Source organism: Microcaecilia unicolor, chromosome 12, assembly GCF_901765095.1.
Source record: "Microcaecilia unicolor chromosome 12, aMicUni1.1, whole genome shotgun sequence".
NCBI lineage: Eukaryota > Metazoa > Chordata > Amphibia > Gymnophiona > Siphonopidae > Microcaecilia > Microcaecilia unicolor.
In genome coordinates, this window is record NC_044042.1 from 23,568,621 (window position 1) to 23,588,265 (window position 19,645).

At 41.8% G+C, this 19,645-nt stretch overlaps 1 protein-coding gene across 1 annotated transcript in view; it reads right to left on the minus strand.

Moving 5' to 3' along the window:
* Window positions 1-5,525: 5,525 nt before the first annotated feature.
* The window catches only part of LOC115481467 (neuron navigator 1-like), a 161,035-nt gene continuing 146,915 nt past the window's right edge, over window positions 5,526-19,645 (minus strand). Inside the window, exons 25-26 of the mRNA XM_030220610.1 lie at window positions 17,127-17,324; window positions 5,526-13,509 (exon numbers count right to left, since the gene is read on the minus strand). Of these exons, the coding sequence (XP_030076470.1) occupies window positions 13,414-13,509; window positions 17,127-17,324 (294 nt within the window). The 3' untranslated portion in view covers window positions 5,526-13,413. The remainder of the gene's footprint in view (window positions 13,510-17,126; window positions 17,325-19,645) is intronic.

A 19,645-nucleotide genomic window follows, 5' to 3' on the forward strand; every position in this document is an offset into this window, starting at 1 on the left:
CTGTACAATTCACCACTTCAGATCTTTCTCAGCTACATTTATTTTTTTTTTTTTGTATGTTTTTACATCTTATAATGTATAAAATAGGGAACAAGTACACAAAGAATCTTTTTTCCAGACGGGAAGAAAAGGAGTAAGAGAAGAGTGTAAAACCATCAGACATGGTGTGTGTGTTTGTGGTTTATCTTTTTCCATAAAAGTCTGGACCAACATTTTGAAAGGGAAAAATCTAGACATAGAAACTGCAAATGCTAGAAATACCCAGAGAGGCTTGACATGCTAACACGGCAAAATCTATTACAACAGAGCTCAGCTAACTGCCTCATTCATTTTAATTAAAAAAAAAAAAACAACAAAAAAACATCATCTTGATTTAAAAAATGCAGGGGTTTATTAAGTTCGGCCACCAGCCAGCAGTGTCCAAAGGTTTAATGCATTTTTTAAAGTATTTCATGTTTATCTTTTAATTTCATGTTACTTATCTAAATCAGAGCTCAAACAGAGAGGGGAAATGGACAAGAATGGGCACACTTCAAGAGGGTGATTTTAAGTGACTGCTTTTCTTCCCTCCCCCCCCCCTCGATATACTTTATTGCTGGCCATCCCCATCCTAAAGAAAGGTGCACTCTGTGTAGACAATTCTGGTACAGTTTTGATTTTTACTCTATAGTATGCATGGATCTGCTTTTCTAAAGTGCATCAGAGTTACAGGTCCATGTATACAAGGGAAGTAAAATTAGGATCTGATTGAGCAGTTTATTTTTCAACGGAGCCAGTAGGAAACCTTACTTTTGGAGCAGTTGATAGGAAGAGTGCAGCCAAGGGCTTAGCTGACTGAAGGGGCTGCTTTCTTTTATTCTAGAAAGCAGCTGGTCCTTTACACCAAAGTGTTGCACGGAAAAGCAATACACCAGTTCTGAAACATGGAAAAAGTAGTGGGTTTTTCTGGTTTGATTTAATGGGAAGGGGTGTGAATATTTAGGTATCGTACACCCCATAGTTAACCCTTGCTTGACTTTTCAGAAGCCAAGCTGAAGTGCATTTTGAACAAAGGAAACGGCCTTTAAAAAAAAAAAAAAAATCATGCAAGCGACCTGCCAAATGCTAGAGTATCTTGACTTCTACACAAATGGCTCCAAACCTGGCTCTGAGGCAAAACACTTTTTTTTTTCTGAATCTGATATAATAAAAGTACAGAGAAACTGGGAATTTTTGTATTTGCTGAACCATACTATCTCTTTCCAACTTAGGAGGCTTTCTATAAAGCCGTGCTAGTATTTTTAGCTAACGGTAAAAATCAGCAGGTGGTAAACGCCGAGACGTGCATAGGAATATAATGGGTGTCCAGCTGGTAGGTTTGCACAGGTACTGATGTACTTGGGGGGTCCTTGACTAAGCTCTGCGAAATGGCAAAAGGTGACCTGCACTATAACTAGTGCATGGGTTTCCCTGCACACTGAGGCCACTTTTAACATAGCGGTAAAATGACTGATGTTCTATTTCTTTAATGGCCACACGCTCATTTCCCAATTAGCGCATGGCCGTTAGCATGGTAGCCCTGACACCTATTTACTAGGCATTAATAACTCCCCCGCTAACCATGTGCTAATTGGTTGGTGCATGGAAATGTAGCAGCACCGATTAGCACTGAGGACACCTACTCCGTGCCCCCCCCCCCCCAAACAACATCCCCAGCACTATTTTTTAGCACATGGGAAGTTTGCACAGATACAGATGTCTAAGCACACCCCGCGGTAGTGAATTTTCCCCCAGAGTAAGCACGTGTCAGTACTTAACAGCCGCTTAGTAAAAGGACCCCTTGGTTATTACATGGCCAATGAGATATGTCGCTGCAATGGTAAAGAAAGCCAAGGAAAATCCTTTTTGGGGACACTAATAGGAGTAGACAACTCCACAAGAAACAATCTTTGGCCAAGAATACTTGCTGGTTGTTGTGCTGTGGACAAACTGAGCAACTGAGGACTTTGTTATGAAAGACACACCCAGAGGCTGCATTTTGTTCAAGTGACTCTTACCATTGGAAGATTTACTTTTAAGGCTGCTCATGTAAGTCTGTGGAAGATAAAAAGCCAGACGTACGGAAAGTAAGACTCTAGGGGTGTTCTGTAGTAAATGATGTGCTTTAGTGGCTTTGTGTGCATTGTTAGTAAACGACCTCCCCCCCCTCCTCCATTTCTCAGAATGGTAGCTTCCCTCCCTCTTTACTCATATACCAATTTATTTCTGTCTGTGATAAGCTGAAATACTTCACTAAGCAGAAGGAAATTGATCAGATGCCAAAAATTGGGGCTCTTTCTTAGCTTAATAAGCAAAGATTCTGAGCTCTCTAGCTGAGGTGGAATAATAGCACAAGGTTTGGCATCAAGAGTGGAAATCTAAGACATGTGAATACAGGAAATAACAAAAAGATAACCACTACATTTTCAGATGCCTTTTTCTTGATTCTTTGGACTATATCTGGCCAAATAATCCTTTAAAATGTATTTCCTGACCTACTGCTTACTTACTCTTTTCAACATATGAACCTGCAAAACTTGGTTTTCTGTCATTTTACATGAAACGCAAGCTTTCTGAAGAAAATGAGGTAGGCTGGTGCTTCAGAGATGCCAGGTTACTCAGTTCCAGGCTGGAAACTTTGGGGTAGTCTTGACATTTTGGCTACTCCATCCTGGTGCATTATGGGACTTGTAGCTCTGATTTCAATAGGAAGGATCAGGCACCGCAAATTCCATACTGTTTTGCAATGTAAGTTCAAAACCAGGACAGGACAACATGTCTCCAGCCTGGAACTGAATAGCTTGGCATCTCTGGTGCTCCTTTCAATGCTCACTGCATATGCTTAAACTCCGACGATCAGTAGGCCGTCCTTAAGTACTTGGGGGCCATACTGGGAAAGACCAAAGGTCCATCAAGCCCAGCATCCTGTTTCCAACAGTGGACAATCCAGGTCACAAATACCTGGCAAGATCCTTGCAGAGTAGTCACCCCTCAACCTCTCTTGGAACAGATTCCAAGTTGCTGACCTGGCAAAGAGCTACAGGACTATTGGGGCTTGACGAGTTTTAAGAAGTTTCGCAAGGCTCCAAAGTACTCCAGTTGTGTTCAGGTAACTCAAGGTTCTCCATAAGAGGATCAACATTTTGAATGCTATTCAAGGGGACAAGTTTGACCTTAAAATGGAGATTATTTTTACGGAGTCTTGGCGTGGGAATATTAGTGAGTACCCATGGGCAATGCCAAACTCAGTAAATAACCACAACAATGCACGAATGTAAGTGGCGTCTAATCATTTGAAAGACGCAATATTTAAAGACTTGGGGGATTCTGTAAAGTGAATACAAAGTAGGGTTGACAACTGGCTGCATTTTGTTTTTTTCAGGCCAGGTTGATGTAGTCTGGTTTTACACCATTTCTCCTGTGGTGCTGTCCTACTTTTCTGAGGGAAATCAAATCCATTTTTCTATACTAAATCCCCATTTTCCTTCCCAATACTTGCATTATGGCAGGGTAGTGAATAGATGTACAGTATATAATTATACCACTGGGACCTCATCATCGTATAACCCTTTGTACCTCTTGTCTGCCTTGGTCCTCTGATTTCCCATTTCATGCCGAGAGCTACAGGAAATGTCCTCCCCTGGAAACATCCCCTCTTGTTGTGGAGATAGGGGTTTGCTTCCATAACAGCAGTTGTTTTCCCTCCTTCTCAGGCTCAAATGTGTCTGGTTGTAGCCAAGAGACTATGTGTCTCCTGGACTACAGAGGACCAATTCCCACTACTAGTTCTGCTGATTTCCAAGCCACTACTAAGTGTGCACAGAGCTTCATTAGGGCTCTACGTTATCAATCCAGAAAGACTTATTTTCTTTTAATGGCCTGTACTGCAGTACAACTGGACACCTTTAACTATAATGGCCCTCTCCTTGCCCCTGTTGAGATTTGAATTATTAAAGTGTAGCAAAGGCCTTGTCACCTGCTTTGGCTAAATTTCACATGCGGCTGATGTGGGTGAGACATCAACATTAGTGAATAGAAACTGCTGGATGGGGCTAGTGCATCAATATACAGAATACAAAGCATATAATGCATCAAAAGACCAGGAGTTGAGCAACCCAAAGCCTTGAAACTCACGATCTGTACAATGTGCGTGAGCATTTGCCCTTTATTCTGCCGTAGCATACAGACAAGAATCCTTCAATCATTTTTCCGTTATCTTCAATTATATTTTAAACTAGCAGCTGTACAAATAACCCTGACCAGAAATGTTAACAATAACTATGCAATCACACACACATAGATTTTAAAAAGGGCATCACGGATAATTCACTCTGTATCAAAGAGACAGCTAGCCTTGCATGGCTAAGGGGTCCTGTTACTAAGATGCACCAAAAAGTGGCCTGCACTGGTGTATTGGACACGCGCAGGACCAGTTTTCAGCGCACCTGCAAAAAAGGCCTATTTTGGCTGAAAATGGATGTGCGGCAAAATAAAAATTGGCGTGCATCCATTATGGGCCTGACACCTTACTGCAACCCATTGATCTAGCGGTAAAGTCTCACACGTTAACCAGGCAGTAATGGTCTCTGCACGTACAATGCCGATTACCGCCCAGTTAGTGCCACATGCTGGAAAATTTAGGGCGTGCTTAGTGGACACGCGTAAAAAATGAAATTACTGCCCAGGCCACGCGGTAGCCGGGCGGTAGTTCAAAATTGACACGCGTAGGCGCCTACGCGGCTTAGTAAAAGGGCCCCTAAGTGAGGAATTAGAAAGCAAAGGTTAGTTCAAAAACTGTGGAGAGAAACATTTTTTTGGATATGGGGTTAGGAGCAATGGGAATGCCTTATACTTCTCTGGCACTGCACTGGATTTGATTACTGGTTCTGCAAAAGAAAACAAACAGACTCATTTTGTTGGAGGGGGAAGGGATTTCATGGTATTGTCCCTTGTTGGCCATGATGGATCATCCTGGTTCCATCAAAGTAAATGCAAACTCCCATCCAATAGTATATCTGGTCATTTCCTGCTTCTAATTTTCTGAGGTAGGGAACCGATAAAGAGGAAAGGGAAAAATTAATTACCAGCCATTGTGCAACAGTGATACCTAATGGTCAGATTTAGGGCCCATGATTGAACGGACCCTAGCTAAGGACTATCGCTGAAGTGACTGGGCTGAAGAGAAGGGCATCCAAAATACAAAGGAAACTTCCACACCCCCTCAGGGAGAGTTGTGAATGAAGGCTCATGGCACCATAACCATAGAGAAGCCAGCTCTAATGCAATGCAATGGGGCAAGAGGAAAACTGCCAAGTCACTCCTTCCCCCAACTGAGCAGATAGCTTAGCAGTGTGAGCTAGTCTGACCCTGTAGGGAGACATAGGGAGGAAGTTATCAAGTAGGGCCACGGTTAGGCTGGATTATTTTACTATTAAATTGGGTTATTAGTAACTAGGTCGCGTTGCATAAAATGGGACCTGGCTAAAATAGCATGAGTTAATGGTAAAATAACCCATCTTTACAGTTGCCCACACTGATGACCCCCCCCCCCCTTTAGACCATTCCTGACATGTTCCACTTCTATATATTTAAACTCTGAGCACGGAGCAGATATCAAACAATGCGAAGGACATAGATATAAGCGAACCGCTCTTTGCTTAGACGATGGTGGACAGCCTTGCCTGATCCCTATGCCATACAGACTCTATACTACAGCCCTTATTTTTGTTATATGGACTCCTTATAAGGATTTTTTGCTCTGAGTTGGCTGATTTTTTTACAAGCAGCAAAAACTAAGGGCATCTTACCTGTACAGGTATAGTTAATATATGCACATTGGTAACCAGTGGAATGACTAAAACAGCTAATACGAATCTCAAAACACTTCATCAAGCTGATTGTAACAGAGTCCTAGAACTGCACGGGAATGAAAAAATCTTGAAGAACTGATAGATCTGCATTAAACCTGTAAGTGGAAATCCTAAGGTTTTCTGTCTTAATTATTATTAAACCTGTAGGGAGATAAATTATCCTAAGGCAAGGTCCCTTGTAGCCAATGGGGAAATGCTGCGACAACAGTCCATCCTGTGATAACCAGGGGCTGCAAGGCATGTCTCAAAGCTCAATCCCCTCTATTGACCCAGCGATACAATATAAGGTTTCTCATCAGAAGTCTTGAAATAAGCAGAAAATAAAATTACAGCTGCCTCTACCACCAACATATTTACACTTTGGGTTGTAGACACTGCTCCCCAAGTATTTTGGTTAAGTTAAAAATACAAATACAGAAAAAAATACAAGTTTATATACAGATAAAGAAAAATAAGCACCTTTTGTAGAAATGCACAAGAAATATATTTTTGCCATTACAGTCCTTAGAGATGGTGAATAAGGGATTAAAGGCAATGAACTACTTGTGTATTAAAAAAAGACTCTAAGAAACTTGGATCTATCTTGTCAGTGCCTAAACTGAATGACATAAAGTTGAAAATGAGATTTGCCCCTATATAATATGTCTTCCTAAAGCAGATTAAAAGCTTAAGGAAGTCCAGGCTGCTTTATTTCCAGGAAGTGAGTTGGGTTAACACCTGCCCACCCAACTCGTTTGTTGCTCCTCCCATTCAATTCTGGTATCTGAGAAAATGGGACACAACAGAGCTGAATGCTCTTAGAGTTGTAAGTTAACTACTACAGCAAGACTCACTGCAGCTGTGATTTTAATATCAGTTTGCACGCCTTGCTCACTGGCCAGCCGAAACTGCTAAAGCACAGAAGTTTCTGCAACAATGGTTGAACCAATAGCTGCTCTTGTACTGCAACGGTATCCCATTCCCCTTCCACCTCAAAAGTCAATGGCTTCCACAGACTTCAGTCTTGCTATTCTCCCATAGCATTACAGCTGGTACCATGTAACTATGACATTCACTTTTTCTGAAAAGAATTTCCTCTCATGATTGCTGAGCAGATTTGAATGGATTTGCACAGATTATGTCATGGGAAACTAAACAAAATGGAAAAAATTTCCCCTGCAACACACTAGCACAGATCTGCATTGCACTATACTGAACATGATGGGGAGAAAGGCAATCTTTAGTGCAGAGAGGTGAGATTTACTGACGTTTTTATTAAACAGGCAGGTTAAGGTTGGCTTTTAACTTCTGTGCCGTTGGATATAAAGCCTGTTGGCCTCCTTTTCAGGGGTCAGTGGGCTCACGAAGAATCCAACAAAATGAAAATGTTCTTAAATAACTTCATCAGCAGAGGCTCTACCTGTCCCTTGGGATACTAGAAAAAATGTGATTACTGGACCTTGGTTATCTGAGGGCCAGAAAGTTGCCTAGTCCCGAGTCATATTTGATAATGTTCTCAATGTTAGAGCGAGCACTTCAGTCTCCTGATCAAAGTCAAGATGGGATGCGCTTCTGCGCCATTCTATATATGAATAGTAGAAGAAAAGCACACGCAGATGATATAAGAAATTTTAGTTGTTTCCTTTTGCCTCTTTAGCTTGATGCTAAAAAATAGCTACTAAATCCCAAGTTTCTACCGTCTTGACTCCTGAGAGTTGGGCAAAGTTGCTAAACAGCAGTACGCTGCAGTGTTACACATGAAACACTCTCCTAGAGTAACACACCTGAGACAGTACATTAACTGCTGAGGCACTGGCCCTTCCTTAATGCCTTCAAAAAAATGATCATATTCCACTATCCTCATCAAACTGTTTCATAGATGAGACAAATTTTATGTAATTTGTGTGTACAAGTTACACACACAGGACAAGAAAGGGAACAGATAGATCTTTCTAATTATAACTGTCTTTAGTAGGGAAAATGACGACCTTTCCACAAAAGGTATTACCGGAACCAGAAATCACATTTCTACAAAGCCATAACCATAATACACGATTTGACAAGTCACCCTATATACATACAACTACATTTCATTTATTTACACCGCCCCACTACTTCATTTCAAGGTGCACTGCTGGTTAGAAAACCAGCAACAACGTTTTGGTCTTGAAGACCAATAGCTCATCACCTGGATGTACCTCGATATCGAATGGCGCCAGTCAGTACTATGCTTCTGCAAGTAGAAATAAAATCCGTGAATATCAAGGCAATTTAACTGTCCTGTTGCACTGGTGGGATTAAGAAGGATTCAGACACATCCTTGACTGTTCCTTCAAGTTTAGACCCCTTCTCTAACTCTTGTCTACAAGGCGTCTCAGGTGACAGGGCTTTCACTGACTGGCTAAACAACTGATAAACATAGATAAAAGCTTTTAATTTGGATCAGCCTCTTCTCCCCTTGGTGATATGAGAGGACCTGGGCCTGGCACCATATTCAGAACTCTGCATTTAGAAGTCTTTAACAGAAATGTGAACTCCTGGTACAGAAAATGAGCATAACATAATCATTTACCAACTCTCTCTTATTAATGACTGGTATTCTATTAGTTTTTTTATTGCTAAAATAGCACCATATTTAAAAAGAGGATCCACTTTTCCTTCTTACTGTTGGCTAGCATAGCTCTTTAACTTATTTAGATAACCAGAAACATGGCTTGTACCTTGACTTTCATGCACTCTATTGACTGACCTTTGGCTCTGATTTTTGGGTATGAGGAAAATTTCAGAGAATGATCATAATTCTATTTTTGGTTTTCTTTCCCAAATTTCCAGTGCCCAAAGTGAAAGCATCCTGTCTCCATTTATGGAAACATTTACAGGCTGGGGTCTTTTGACTGAAGTAGAACAGTGGGAAGGGTCCAAACCATTGCATCTTCTTGCTAATGGTCTCTGGTTCATTTGGGTTTCAAGCTTGTCTATCAGATACTCTACATTGGGAAGCTAAAAGACAGAACTGTGTCAATTTTTCCCCTAACTTGTGGCCCAGTCCCCAATCTAGTTCAAGGAATCATCTAAACGAGGGATGGGGAAAATGACTGGTCACAGCAGCATGTTAATTTAAATTCTTAATTTACTATCAGTTAGCAGTGGGATTTGATGCTGCATTTCTATCATGCAAAAATAAGCATTAAAAAATATTTCTATGGCTTTGTGTGCTTCAGCTCACTGGATTAATCCATACCACTTGAAAACACGAATTGTTTACCATGTGGCAGAATATTTTAGCTTTTTATCTGCATTTTCAAAACCCACATCTCTAAGTAAGCTAATCAATAGTCAAGCAGGACTGCATATTAACATTTTAGTCCCCAGACATTAAAGGATGTGTCATAATATGGGCCAATGCTAATGATGGATATGTTGAGGAAGAAACATCGTTCCCTCCACCCTCCCCAAAATTTGTATAGAATATAAAGTGTTGGCACTAATGCATTACTAGGGCCCTATGATTGAGGGACAATGGGAAATTCATTTCACGAGTGACATATGAATTGTAGGCACAGATGGATCATGGATCAAGACTTGCCTGAGGCGTTGTTTCCTGATCTTTGATGAGCTGATGGGATGGGACAAAGGGAGGAAGTACTGGTGGGCCTAATAAGCAATTCTATCCATTAAGCACTTTAGGCTGCTTTGTTTATTTTCACCCAAATTGTTTGAAGGGTGATGCTAATGAAAATATTGGCCAGAGTCCAGATTCATGAGTACTAATGTTCTGCTGTGCCAAATAACAAAACCTATTTAAAGGTTTCTGTTCTTTGGGTCAGGTTTAGGGGGTGGGAGTAGAAAAATGAGCAGAGGAGAAAAAAAAAAGGTCTATTAGAAAATATAGAATGAAAAACACTGAAAGCAGCGACATGGGGTGTTGTATCCTGGCAGTACGTTCCAACAAAACAGTTTAGATATGGGAGAAAATATGGACCTTTTGCTTCGTCTTCTTTTTTTTTTAAAATATGATAGGTCTTGATTAGGAAATGAAATAAGGAGCTGAACCGCAGAATGGGACAAAGAAATGGAGAGAATAAAAAAGAAAAACAAAATGAGACCCACTTCCTCCCCATGAAACGGAATAGCCTCTTATTACAGAAAACTTGTTTCATTGCTGGAAATAAAGTAGTGTGAGGTTTTATAAAATCACAAGATGTTGGCAGGATGTGCAAACAATCCACTGAGTCAACTAACTGAATAGCCACAAGGAGTATTCTTATAATCAATAGATGTCATAAACAGAATGTGGAAAGAACAACCTATTTGAACATTTCCTCCTTCTAAAGCCATCCTTTTGGTGGATTTCTTACACACAACCCGCACTGTACAGGTCCAAGTTAGTATTTAAATCATGGTAAATTCACCTGACTCATTGGCGCACCCCATCTGCCCCCAGGCATAATTTACCAGTTAAACTGCTGCATGCTACTTCACTGGTCTTAAATCCAACACCCCCCCCCCCCTCAACATAGGAAATAGCATTGTCTAGTCCAATAACCAATTCCAATAAGTCTAGTTTCATGAGGTGCTCACATCTCATTTTGCTTCCACAATCATTGCTTTCCACACTAACAAGATTAAGGCGTTGTTTCAGCACCATAGACAGCTCTAGCCTTTTAAACACAAAAAACAAAAATAAAAACTTGCATATTTCTCTGTTTTGTACATATATAAGTTCAGGTATTTTTTTTGAAACAACATAAATCTGACTTTTAAGTTAATATACAGGGTTTAGAACGATGTAGCTTTTCTTTCCAATGGGGGCCATTTTTAAGTTTTGGAAAATCTGCTATCCCTAAACGCTTTAACTGAAAACCAGTGGTCTGGCCTCTTTTTAATGGCACCTGATTCTACTTCTTCAAATAAGAAAGTAAATCTGTAAGTTAAACAAGAGCATGTGAAGAGTTTTATTTTGGGTTTCTGAATCTTCTAAAACACAGGGCTGACTCTATGAATGTCCCTGTTAGTAATAATGCTTATGGCAGGTGTTCATAGCTCCCTGTATTGTAAAACATAAAATGAACTCCCAGTGTCAACTGTAGATCTCTGGAAGCCTTAGTACCTGCCATTACTAGTGCATTTATGGTAGCTGCAAGATTAAACTGCAACCCAGATCTTTTTGCAAAACGTATGTGCCTCACTTTTAGAAGATCCAGAAACCAGAGCTATTGCTTCTGCTGCTATAAAACCCACATGACTCTCACTGGAGATGACAGTGGTTGACGTACCAGTAAGAATATCTGTCCAGATTTTAAGCCTCAGTTGCACATGTTATGTGGCTCATATAGGAGCTGGTTATGCGTGCAGTTTACAGGATATGCCTTCCAGTCTGCTCCCCCTCTCTGTGATCTTGCATTCACAAATGCATTCGTTCCAGACAGCCCAATGTACCTATGTTCCAGTTTTGTACAGAGGTATTTGGTTGTGCAGTACCATTTAGCACCACTTAACAGGTAAATTGGGCAAGGATTCTATTTTAAGATGCAGACTGATCTTGGTTCACAGTTCCAGAACCTGCACACACCAGTCCTATGTACGTACTTTGCCAATACAAACCACCAGGCACAGTTTGCAGCATGGAATAAAGATAATTACAGTACAGTCAGGTAGAAATTAATGATAAATGTGACCGAGGATTTCCCACAAGGTATCAGATCATATACACTGCCCCCAAACTTGAAATGCATTAACAGTTGGTTAGGCTAGCGGAAAGAACCAGGCATTGTGGTAAAATCAGCGTATTGCTCCATGGCCAGGGTAACAAGCTGAGCCATGCCTAGTTTTACCCCACTGCATATAGGGAAATGTAGTCCTGCTTTTCCTAGGGAATGACAATAGGAAACTCAAACCACAACTCCCAATATGCAATGGGCTAAAACCAGAACTTGCTCAGCTCATGAAACTATATTGGTCACAATAACTGTAGAGGCATGTTGGAGCAGACTGCATTGTAAAGTGAATTTTCAAAAAGAAGTTGAAACCTTTGGGTTGCCCTTATGCTGTTCTCATCCATAGCTTCTGGACTGCTCATGCCGACCTCAGAAATCACATTACTGTCTACTGCCCAAGAAAAGAGGCTCAGGAAGCTGAAGCTGAAATCAAGTCATAAGGTGATAAACTGTCAACAGTTGTCAGTAACTGCCACAAAACGAGAAGATCCCATCAAATGTAAAGCTCACTTGGCACCAATTAATTTTGAATGCGGCAAATTATATTTTAGTAAAACAAGCTTCTAGCATGCTAGAAAAAAAAGAGACACACAAATAGCTGTGCCTAAGAATCTTGTCCTGAATATAGTTGGTGGAAGAGCAAAGTATGGCATAAACGAGTTCTACTGTTTGAAACAGAACCTATGAAGAGTTTACACACTCAAAGGAACCCAAAGGCATCATGAAATGCTTATTTTCCATATTAATCTTCCTCCTTTAATGCTGCTGCAACTCTGCTGATTACCCAAGATGTTGCATTTGCAAAAATAATCATCATCATAATTTAAATCAGAAACACAAATGAGCTGAAATTGTGCTTGCATCAAATACTATGGTGCCCATGCCATGTTTTGCATGTCACATGACCTGCAATGACCAATGAGCAGTGGGCGTCTTTGTGTATGTATATTTTTGTATTGAAGGGGCTCTTGGTAGCACCAGCTTTGCTACAGTCTGCAGCAGTGGGCAGAACTGTAATGAGAAGAACTGTCAGTGGGACATTTCCAGGTACATTAAAACAAACAAACAATGAAATTTTTCCGACAGATTCCACCCCCGTCCCTACAAAATGAAATAAAAAATAAATATATTAAAAAAAAACCCAACCCAAGATTTATTTGCTATTCTCTTTAAACGATGGTCATGCGTGTTAAATAAAGTACAAAAGCAGAAGGAACAGTCCTTGGTTCTAGGTTTTTTTTTTTTTCCCCCCCATGCCTGTTTATTTGTCGTTTGACTCCAGACAGACCCAGAAGGATGACATGTTAGGTGTTCACCCTTAAGAGTTAGATGGCTGTTAACCTTCTTTGTTCACTATAATGGTGGACTCCCTGTACTCAAAAGTTAAACGGTTAACATTTGCCATGAATTTTTATTTTGTATTTTTAGTCACGTGGGCCAGCAAAAGCCCCAGTGGTTTGAGAATGAGTGTATGAACCCCTGCTGAAGGATTTCAGCCTAGCCCACCTGTCTTCCTGAAGACTATGGGTGCAAGGGCACACATGAACGACTGTGCAAAGGTTTACATTGGCTCCCAAAACCCAGGCATTGGCAAAAGAGAAAGAATCGGAGAGAGAGTGCAAGTCCCCTACCCAGATCAGAAGAGCTAAGTCAGTGTTGTAGGCTGAGGCTCAGCTCTCCCCACATTTTTTTCCCAAAGGAGTTCATATGGGGCTGGCACTAGAAACCTCCCCCTGCTGCAGTCCAACAGCCACTGAGAGGGGATGTAAAATAGCACAGCAAAGGCCAGTTGACCGCACCACCAACCGCTCCATCCTCATGGGCTGTTTTCAGAGTGTTGCTTGCAGGTTTGGATCTACAATGGTTTCCTGGTCAGGAGACTCTATGTAATTGGCAGCATCTTGGAGTTTCAAGAGCATAGCCATCTGTCAAGAAAGAAAGAATACAAAACACAGACAACTTATCAGAATAAGGGGTTCTGCTAAAGGGCCTAGGGGTGTGAAAGGGGTGAACACATGGCTTCTCTGAGATTTCCCTATACAATCCATACAAGCGATCACAATGTTAGTTCCATACTATCAGCAGATTACAGATCAGTCCTGATCTTCAGCAGACAGCACTAGAATAGGCATCACACAATCAGAGTTTGTGATAAATGTTTGCATAAATAACAGTAATCAAAATATTACAAACAAAACCAGGACTGCACTAAAGTCTGGAAATTCATAACAATTACCATGTAAAACAGAATCATAATTTCATGGGTTCTGAAAAAGGTTTGCAGCAACCTCCAAGGCTGGACTGTCAGGTTACAAATTTTTGTACCAACTTTTGTATAGTACTACTAAAAGACTGCAGAGATTGTTCAAAGTCAACCCTGAAGGTGCATTATTAGTAGCACAGAGAGGTGATGCGCATCTGGAGAGGCGGACATGACCAACGAGACCTTGGGTTTGGTTAATGTTCTTATTACTGTTACTAACTGACAGCTGGCTCAATTGAGGCCAGGCTGCCTTCACTGAGCTGGGTTGTAGAGCAGAGTCCTGGCTAGACATAACCTCTTGCAAAACATTATTTCATTAGAGACTGAAGCTGGCATGGCGTCTTGATTATTTAATCTGAACAAAATGGTTAGGTGTTGACCAAAGCACTTCATAGGTTTTTGGCATTATGACTCTGAGTAATCTGAGGACGCTGCTAACTTTGTGAAAACATGCTTTGATCCAGCATTTTTGTAAAATGCAAAACCAAAAATCAATGGATAAATATTCAGAAGCACTTACCGGATAGCACTGCTCACCAGGACATCCAGACACACTATCCCTGAAATTCTTTAAATGGCGCTTAAAATTGTGCACGCAAATTTGGGCATCTGCCCAATTTCCATGCGCAATTTAATCAAATAATGAGCCAATTAGCATGGCTAATTGGGTGATAAAGATCAATTACCTACACTAATTGGCATTAATTGAAAGTTACACGTGCATTTTTAGTCGTGGGGATCTGCATGTAAATTTTATGCGTGCAGACAAAAAAGCAACACTGGGCCTTCAAGACTGGGACAAAAAAGTTCTTTATTGATGACCCAACACCGGCCGTGTTTCGGCGCTAAACAGTGCCTGCTTCAGGGGTGAGTCTGGATTTTGTTCTCATCACAGCATGGAATTCCTTCCTATTGAGGCAGTAGTGCATCATACAGGACTGCATACCAAATTAGCTTGCACAGGGAGACCCACAACCAACATGAGTTATGTTTCACCAATAGGCTGCAGAAGGGTAGAACTCTCTTGTCACCTTGCATGCAGCCTTTTTTCCATTGGAAGCGCTGTGATGAGAACAAAATCCAGACTGACCCCTGAAGCAGGCACTGTTTAGCGCCGAAACACGGCCCGTGTCGGGTCATCAATAAAGAACTTTTTTGTCCCAGTCTTGAAGGCCCAGTGTTGCTTTTTTGTCTGTATACTTTCTGTGTATGCTGTATTACCCTCTCTATTTGTGTTAAATTTTATGCGTGGCCATGGGAGGGTCCTGGGCAAATCAGGGGTGTTGCTACAATTTAAGCGCGCTGTTATAGGATAAGGGGGATCTGCACCTAATTTAACAAGGATTAACACTAGGGCTTACTTGGTGTACATCCTCGCTTCTAAAGTTAGGCGCTATGCATATTCTATAAACAGTGCCTAACTTCAATGTCATTTATAGAATAGCGCTTAGCACGAGGGTTTTTTTTTTGTGCTATTTATAGAATTTGGTCCTATCTGGGCACAGTCTCTGAATATCCACTATCCGGATAGTGTCAAGCTGGAGTATGAGCAATTCCAGAACTTATCCACACAGCAGGGATATTCTAGCTAACTTATCTGGATAGGTTCCAGAGCTGACCATATTATCCAGATATTCAGCGCTGGCCAATATCTGGATAGTAATTCTGAATATCCACATATTCACACCTGGTGTAAAAATGAAGGTATGCAGTACCTTAGCTTTGCATATTATACCTTATGTCCCAGGGGCGTAGCTAGGTGGGGCCATGGGGGCCCACAGATTTAGCCATGGCCCCCATTGCTTTTGACCCCCCCCCCCCGCAGCCGCCAGCAAAGATACCTTGTGGCGGTGGGGGGTCAAAAGTGGAGGGGGAGGGTCGCAGCGGGGGGAGGCGTGCTAAAATGTGCCCCCCCCGCCTTGGGCTCTGGACCTCCCTCCCGCCGAGGTCTGGCTACGCCTGTTATGTCCCAACGAATTTTCTATGATCCATCAATAGTGGAGGAGTGGCCTAGTGGTTAGGGTGGTAGACTTTGGTCCTGAGGAACTGAGTTCGATTCCCGGCACAGGCAGCTCCTTGTGACTCTGGGCAAGTCACTTAACCCTCCATTGCCCCATGTAAGCTGCATTGAGCCTGCCATGAGTGGGAAAGCACGGGATACAAATGTAATAAAAATAAAAATTACAGAATGGGCCTTCCTGGACCCTCTAAGATGAAATGGAAAAGTACAGCTTTTTTGGTTCTTAGCTCCCCTCTCTTTGGAATAATCTCCCTCTAACCCTTCGTTCAGAACATAATCTGACACGTTGTAAGACTGCTCTGAAAACACACTATTTTCAGCGTGCTTTTGGAGACTCGTTGGGGTCCTGGGCAGGAGAAAGACTTGATTAACATGGTTTGAGGTTTAATTAACATCTTATTTCTGCAGTTATTGTAATATTTTATTTATTGATTGTATGATTCTTGGAATGCTTGTGTCTTTCCTATACTTTACTGGAGTTCCTTTTGCTTTATATTATTTATTTGGATGCCTGTAAACTGGCTAAACTTGTTCTTCAAATACAGCGGTATTATTAAGTTATATAACAAATTATCTACCCAATATTTAAAACCGTTTAACCGGCCATGAACAGTTCCTGGTCGGTTAGATGGTACTTATCTGGCTATCCGCCAATATTCAGCGCATCGCCGGCTGTTTGGTTGCAAAATAGTAAGTATATCTTTGCCTGGTTTAAGCTTAACCAACCAGCACTGAATATCAACTTGGCTGGTTAAATATAAAATCGGCCAAAATATGCCCGGTTACTTAATGACAGTCAACGGAAATGGCCCGGCATTGAACAGCTACCTCCCGGGTCTGAATATCAGGCCCTATGTGTTTTTCCAGGATTGTTGTGGGAGGGGGTGGTGTTGGGGTGATCAACATGGGAACTAGGAGCTGAAAGTTAAATTTTGAGAGGAGAAGAGGGGAAAAAGATGGCTGAAGACTTACCTAGGGAGCTCCACTGTCCTTGCACCGGTCCTGGCCAAGAGATGTACAGTGAGTCATTTAACCCCTCCCCCCTCTGCGGTCTTTTACATTGACACTTCTTTGCAGAAATAAAATCATAAAACTATGAATTGCTCAGCAGAGCACTATATACTGGGGCAAAACATATACCTAGCAATTGAAGAGCACTCTTTTTACAAATACTACTGCATCAATTCCTTGCCCTCACAATGTAGCCTTTTACAGTAACGTTTACGGATGAATGCCACCAGGGCCTTGCGTTAACACACCAGGGGGTCTGCGTCCAGTGAGCTGGGGGTGGTGTCCTTTGCCGTCCTCTCTTCAGGGGGAGAAGCTGAGCTATGGGATCCCATGCTGGGTGGCGGCAGGTGGAACAGTTTTGACTGGTCCTGCTGAGCAGAGGGCCAAGGCAGGGTGTCCCTCACCCATTCCACTGGGTCTTCCCATGCTGCTTTCTGTCCATGAACCTACAGGGAAAACCAGAAAAGATTCTGCTGAGTATTGACTGCCTTAAACAAAACTCAAAACTGTAGAAAATTAAGGGGTAATTATTCAAAGTGATTTCAATGGCCAGGAGAGGCTCCTGGCCATTTAAATCACACGCCCAGAGCTATCTGGGGATATTCAGAGGTACATAACCAATTTGTGCCGCTGAATATCCCGCTAATCAGCCAACTCCTAACCAGCTAGGTTAGGGGCAGGCCAGGGGCACAGAATGGACGGAGCACCTACATAGCTACTACTACTGAAAAAGGTGTGAGCAAAAATCTAAAAATAATGGCGATATCCAGTCTACTAACTGGCTAAATAACTGATTACAGGTAGGACAGAAAAACACTGCCCTAACTTTCTGTGGCGAGTTAACCAGGCAGTGGTCTGAATATTGGCCGGTGCCCGGTTAGCTTCTGGGTCGGCGGTCATACCTGGATATTCAATTCTGGGAGCTGAACGTGCTCTGGCATTGACTATCCGGGGTTAGTTCAATCAGTGGCTGAAGTGGCTTGCAAGCTGCTTGCCGCCATGGGCTAAATATCGACCCCTTTGTGTTGGTTAGAGCTACAAGAAATAACAGCTCTAAAAACCAAGCACAAGCTACAGCAGTGAAAGCTACTCACACAATAAAGGACACTTCTATTGAAGGCAAGCAGAATTATTTGAACAGTTCATTTGGTCTTCACATTATTCCTGTATTATGCTTTTGGCTTCTACTCGTGGCTCATCCATGGTACAGGTTAATTTACATGCGCAGCGAGGGTGACAAAAGAAAGAACAGCAGACGATGTCTAAAATATTGGCTTTATTACAACATCCGAGACTCGACACGAGTCGTGTTTTGGCCTAAAAAGGCCTTCCTCAGGAGTCTTCAATTGGATGTATGGGGATTCTTAGCTAGCCTTAATTAAATACATGTGATGTTTGTACTCCGGAGAGTTTTATTTATTTATTTATTTGGTGCATTTGTATCCCACATTTTCCTACCTATTTGCATGCTCAATGTGGCTTACATAGAACCGTGAGGCGATCGCCTTTCCGGTATGACAAATACAGAGTGATATTATGGTATAATAAAGTGCATGTGTGACAGACACATAAGGGAATATTACCAATTAAGATTTTAAAAACTGCGTGTTCCTTTGAAAACTTGGATTGTCAATGCTTTCAGCTGAAAATGGGGGTCTGTAGCTATGTGCAGGGTAACAAAATCTAGCTACTGGCCATTGCATCTACCACCTCATGAACAAGCTCAGAAAAAAATATAGTATAGCGTCCTTCTGCTGGCTGTACTCACCTTTTGGGTGACAGGTCACCCCTCAACTTCAGGTAAATTCTGAGCCGGTTGCTGCCCGATAGCGTTCACATACTTTTTTTGTTAGAAGCAAGCGGCAAGGTAACAGACATCTCGTGTCAAGTCTCAGATGTTGTAATAAAGCCAATTTTTTGGACATCGTCTACTGTTCTTTCTTTTGTCACCCTCGCTGTACATGTAAATTAACCTGTACCATGGATCGCTGTGTTTGACTTGTTTGCGTGACTGCAAGGGTTGCCGTTCTTTTTTTCTTTGCCTTAATTTACTTGTGCGCCATAAACTGTCAGAAAAATGGCTTGCGGTAGTGTAGGCGCGGGTTTTGGGCGCGTGACGATCCATTTTTCAGCTCGCGTGTAAAAAGGCCTTTTTAAAATTTTTGCCGAAAATGGACGTGTGGCAAAATCAAAATTGCCACATGTCTATTTTAGGTCTGCGACCTTACTGCCAGGCATTGACCTAGCGGTAAAGTCTCACACAGTAACCAGGTGGTAATGACCTACGCGCATCAAATGCCACTCGGCGCGCGTCCGATACATGCATCCAAAAATTGATTTTTCAGCTGCGCGCCAAAAATGAAATTACGTGGTAACCGGGTGGTAACTCCATTTTAGCATGGGTTGGGTGCGCATGGACGCTTACGTGGATTAGTAAAAGGGCCCCTAAGTTTTGATGATGAACTGTATTGATATGGCAGTGCGTTATGTGTAGGGTTTTTTGTATTGGTTTTTAATTATGTATGTTATTATGATAGTCACTTCGGTTGTAAGCGGGTTAGAAGTTTAAAAAAATAAATAAATGAAGTGACTTGCCCAAGGTCACAAGGAGAGGCAGTGGGTTTGAACTCTGGCTTCTCTGATACTAAGTCCTCTGCTCTAACCACGAGGTCTTCTCTTCCACTCTTTTCTGTCAGTACATTAACATTCTCCAGAGTATTACTGAAGGATTTATTTAGAGAGATATTCTCGTGTAAAAAGTGGCATT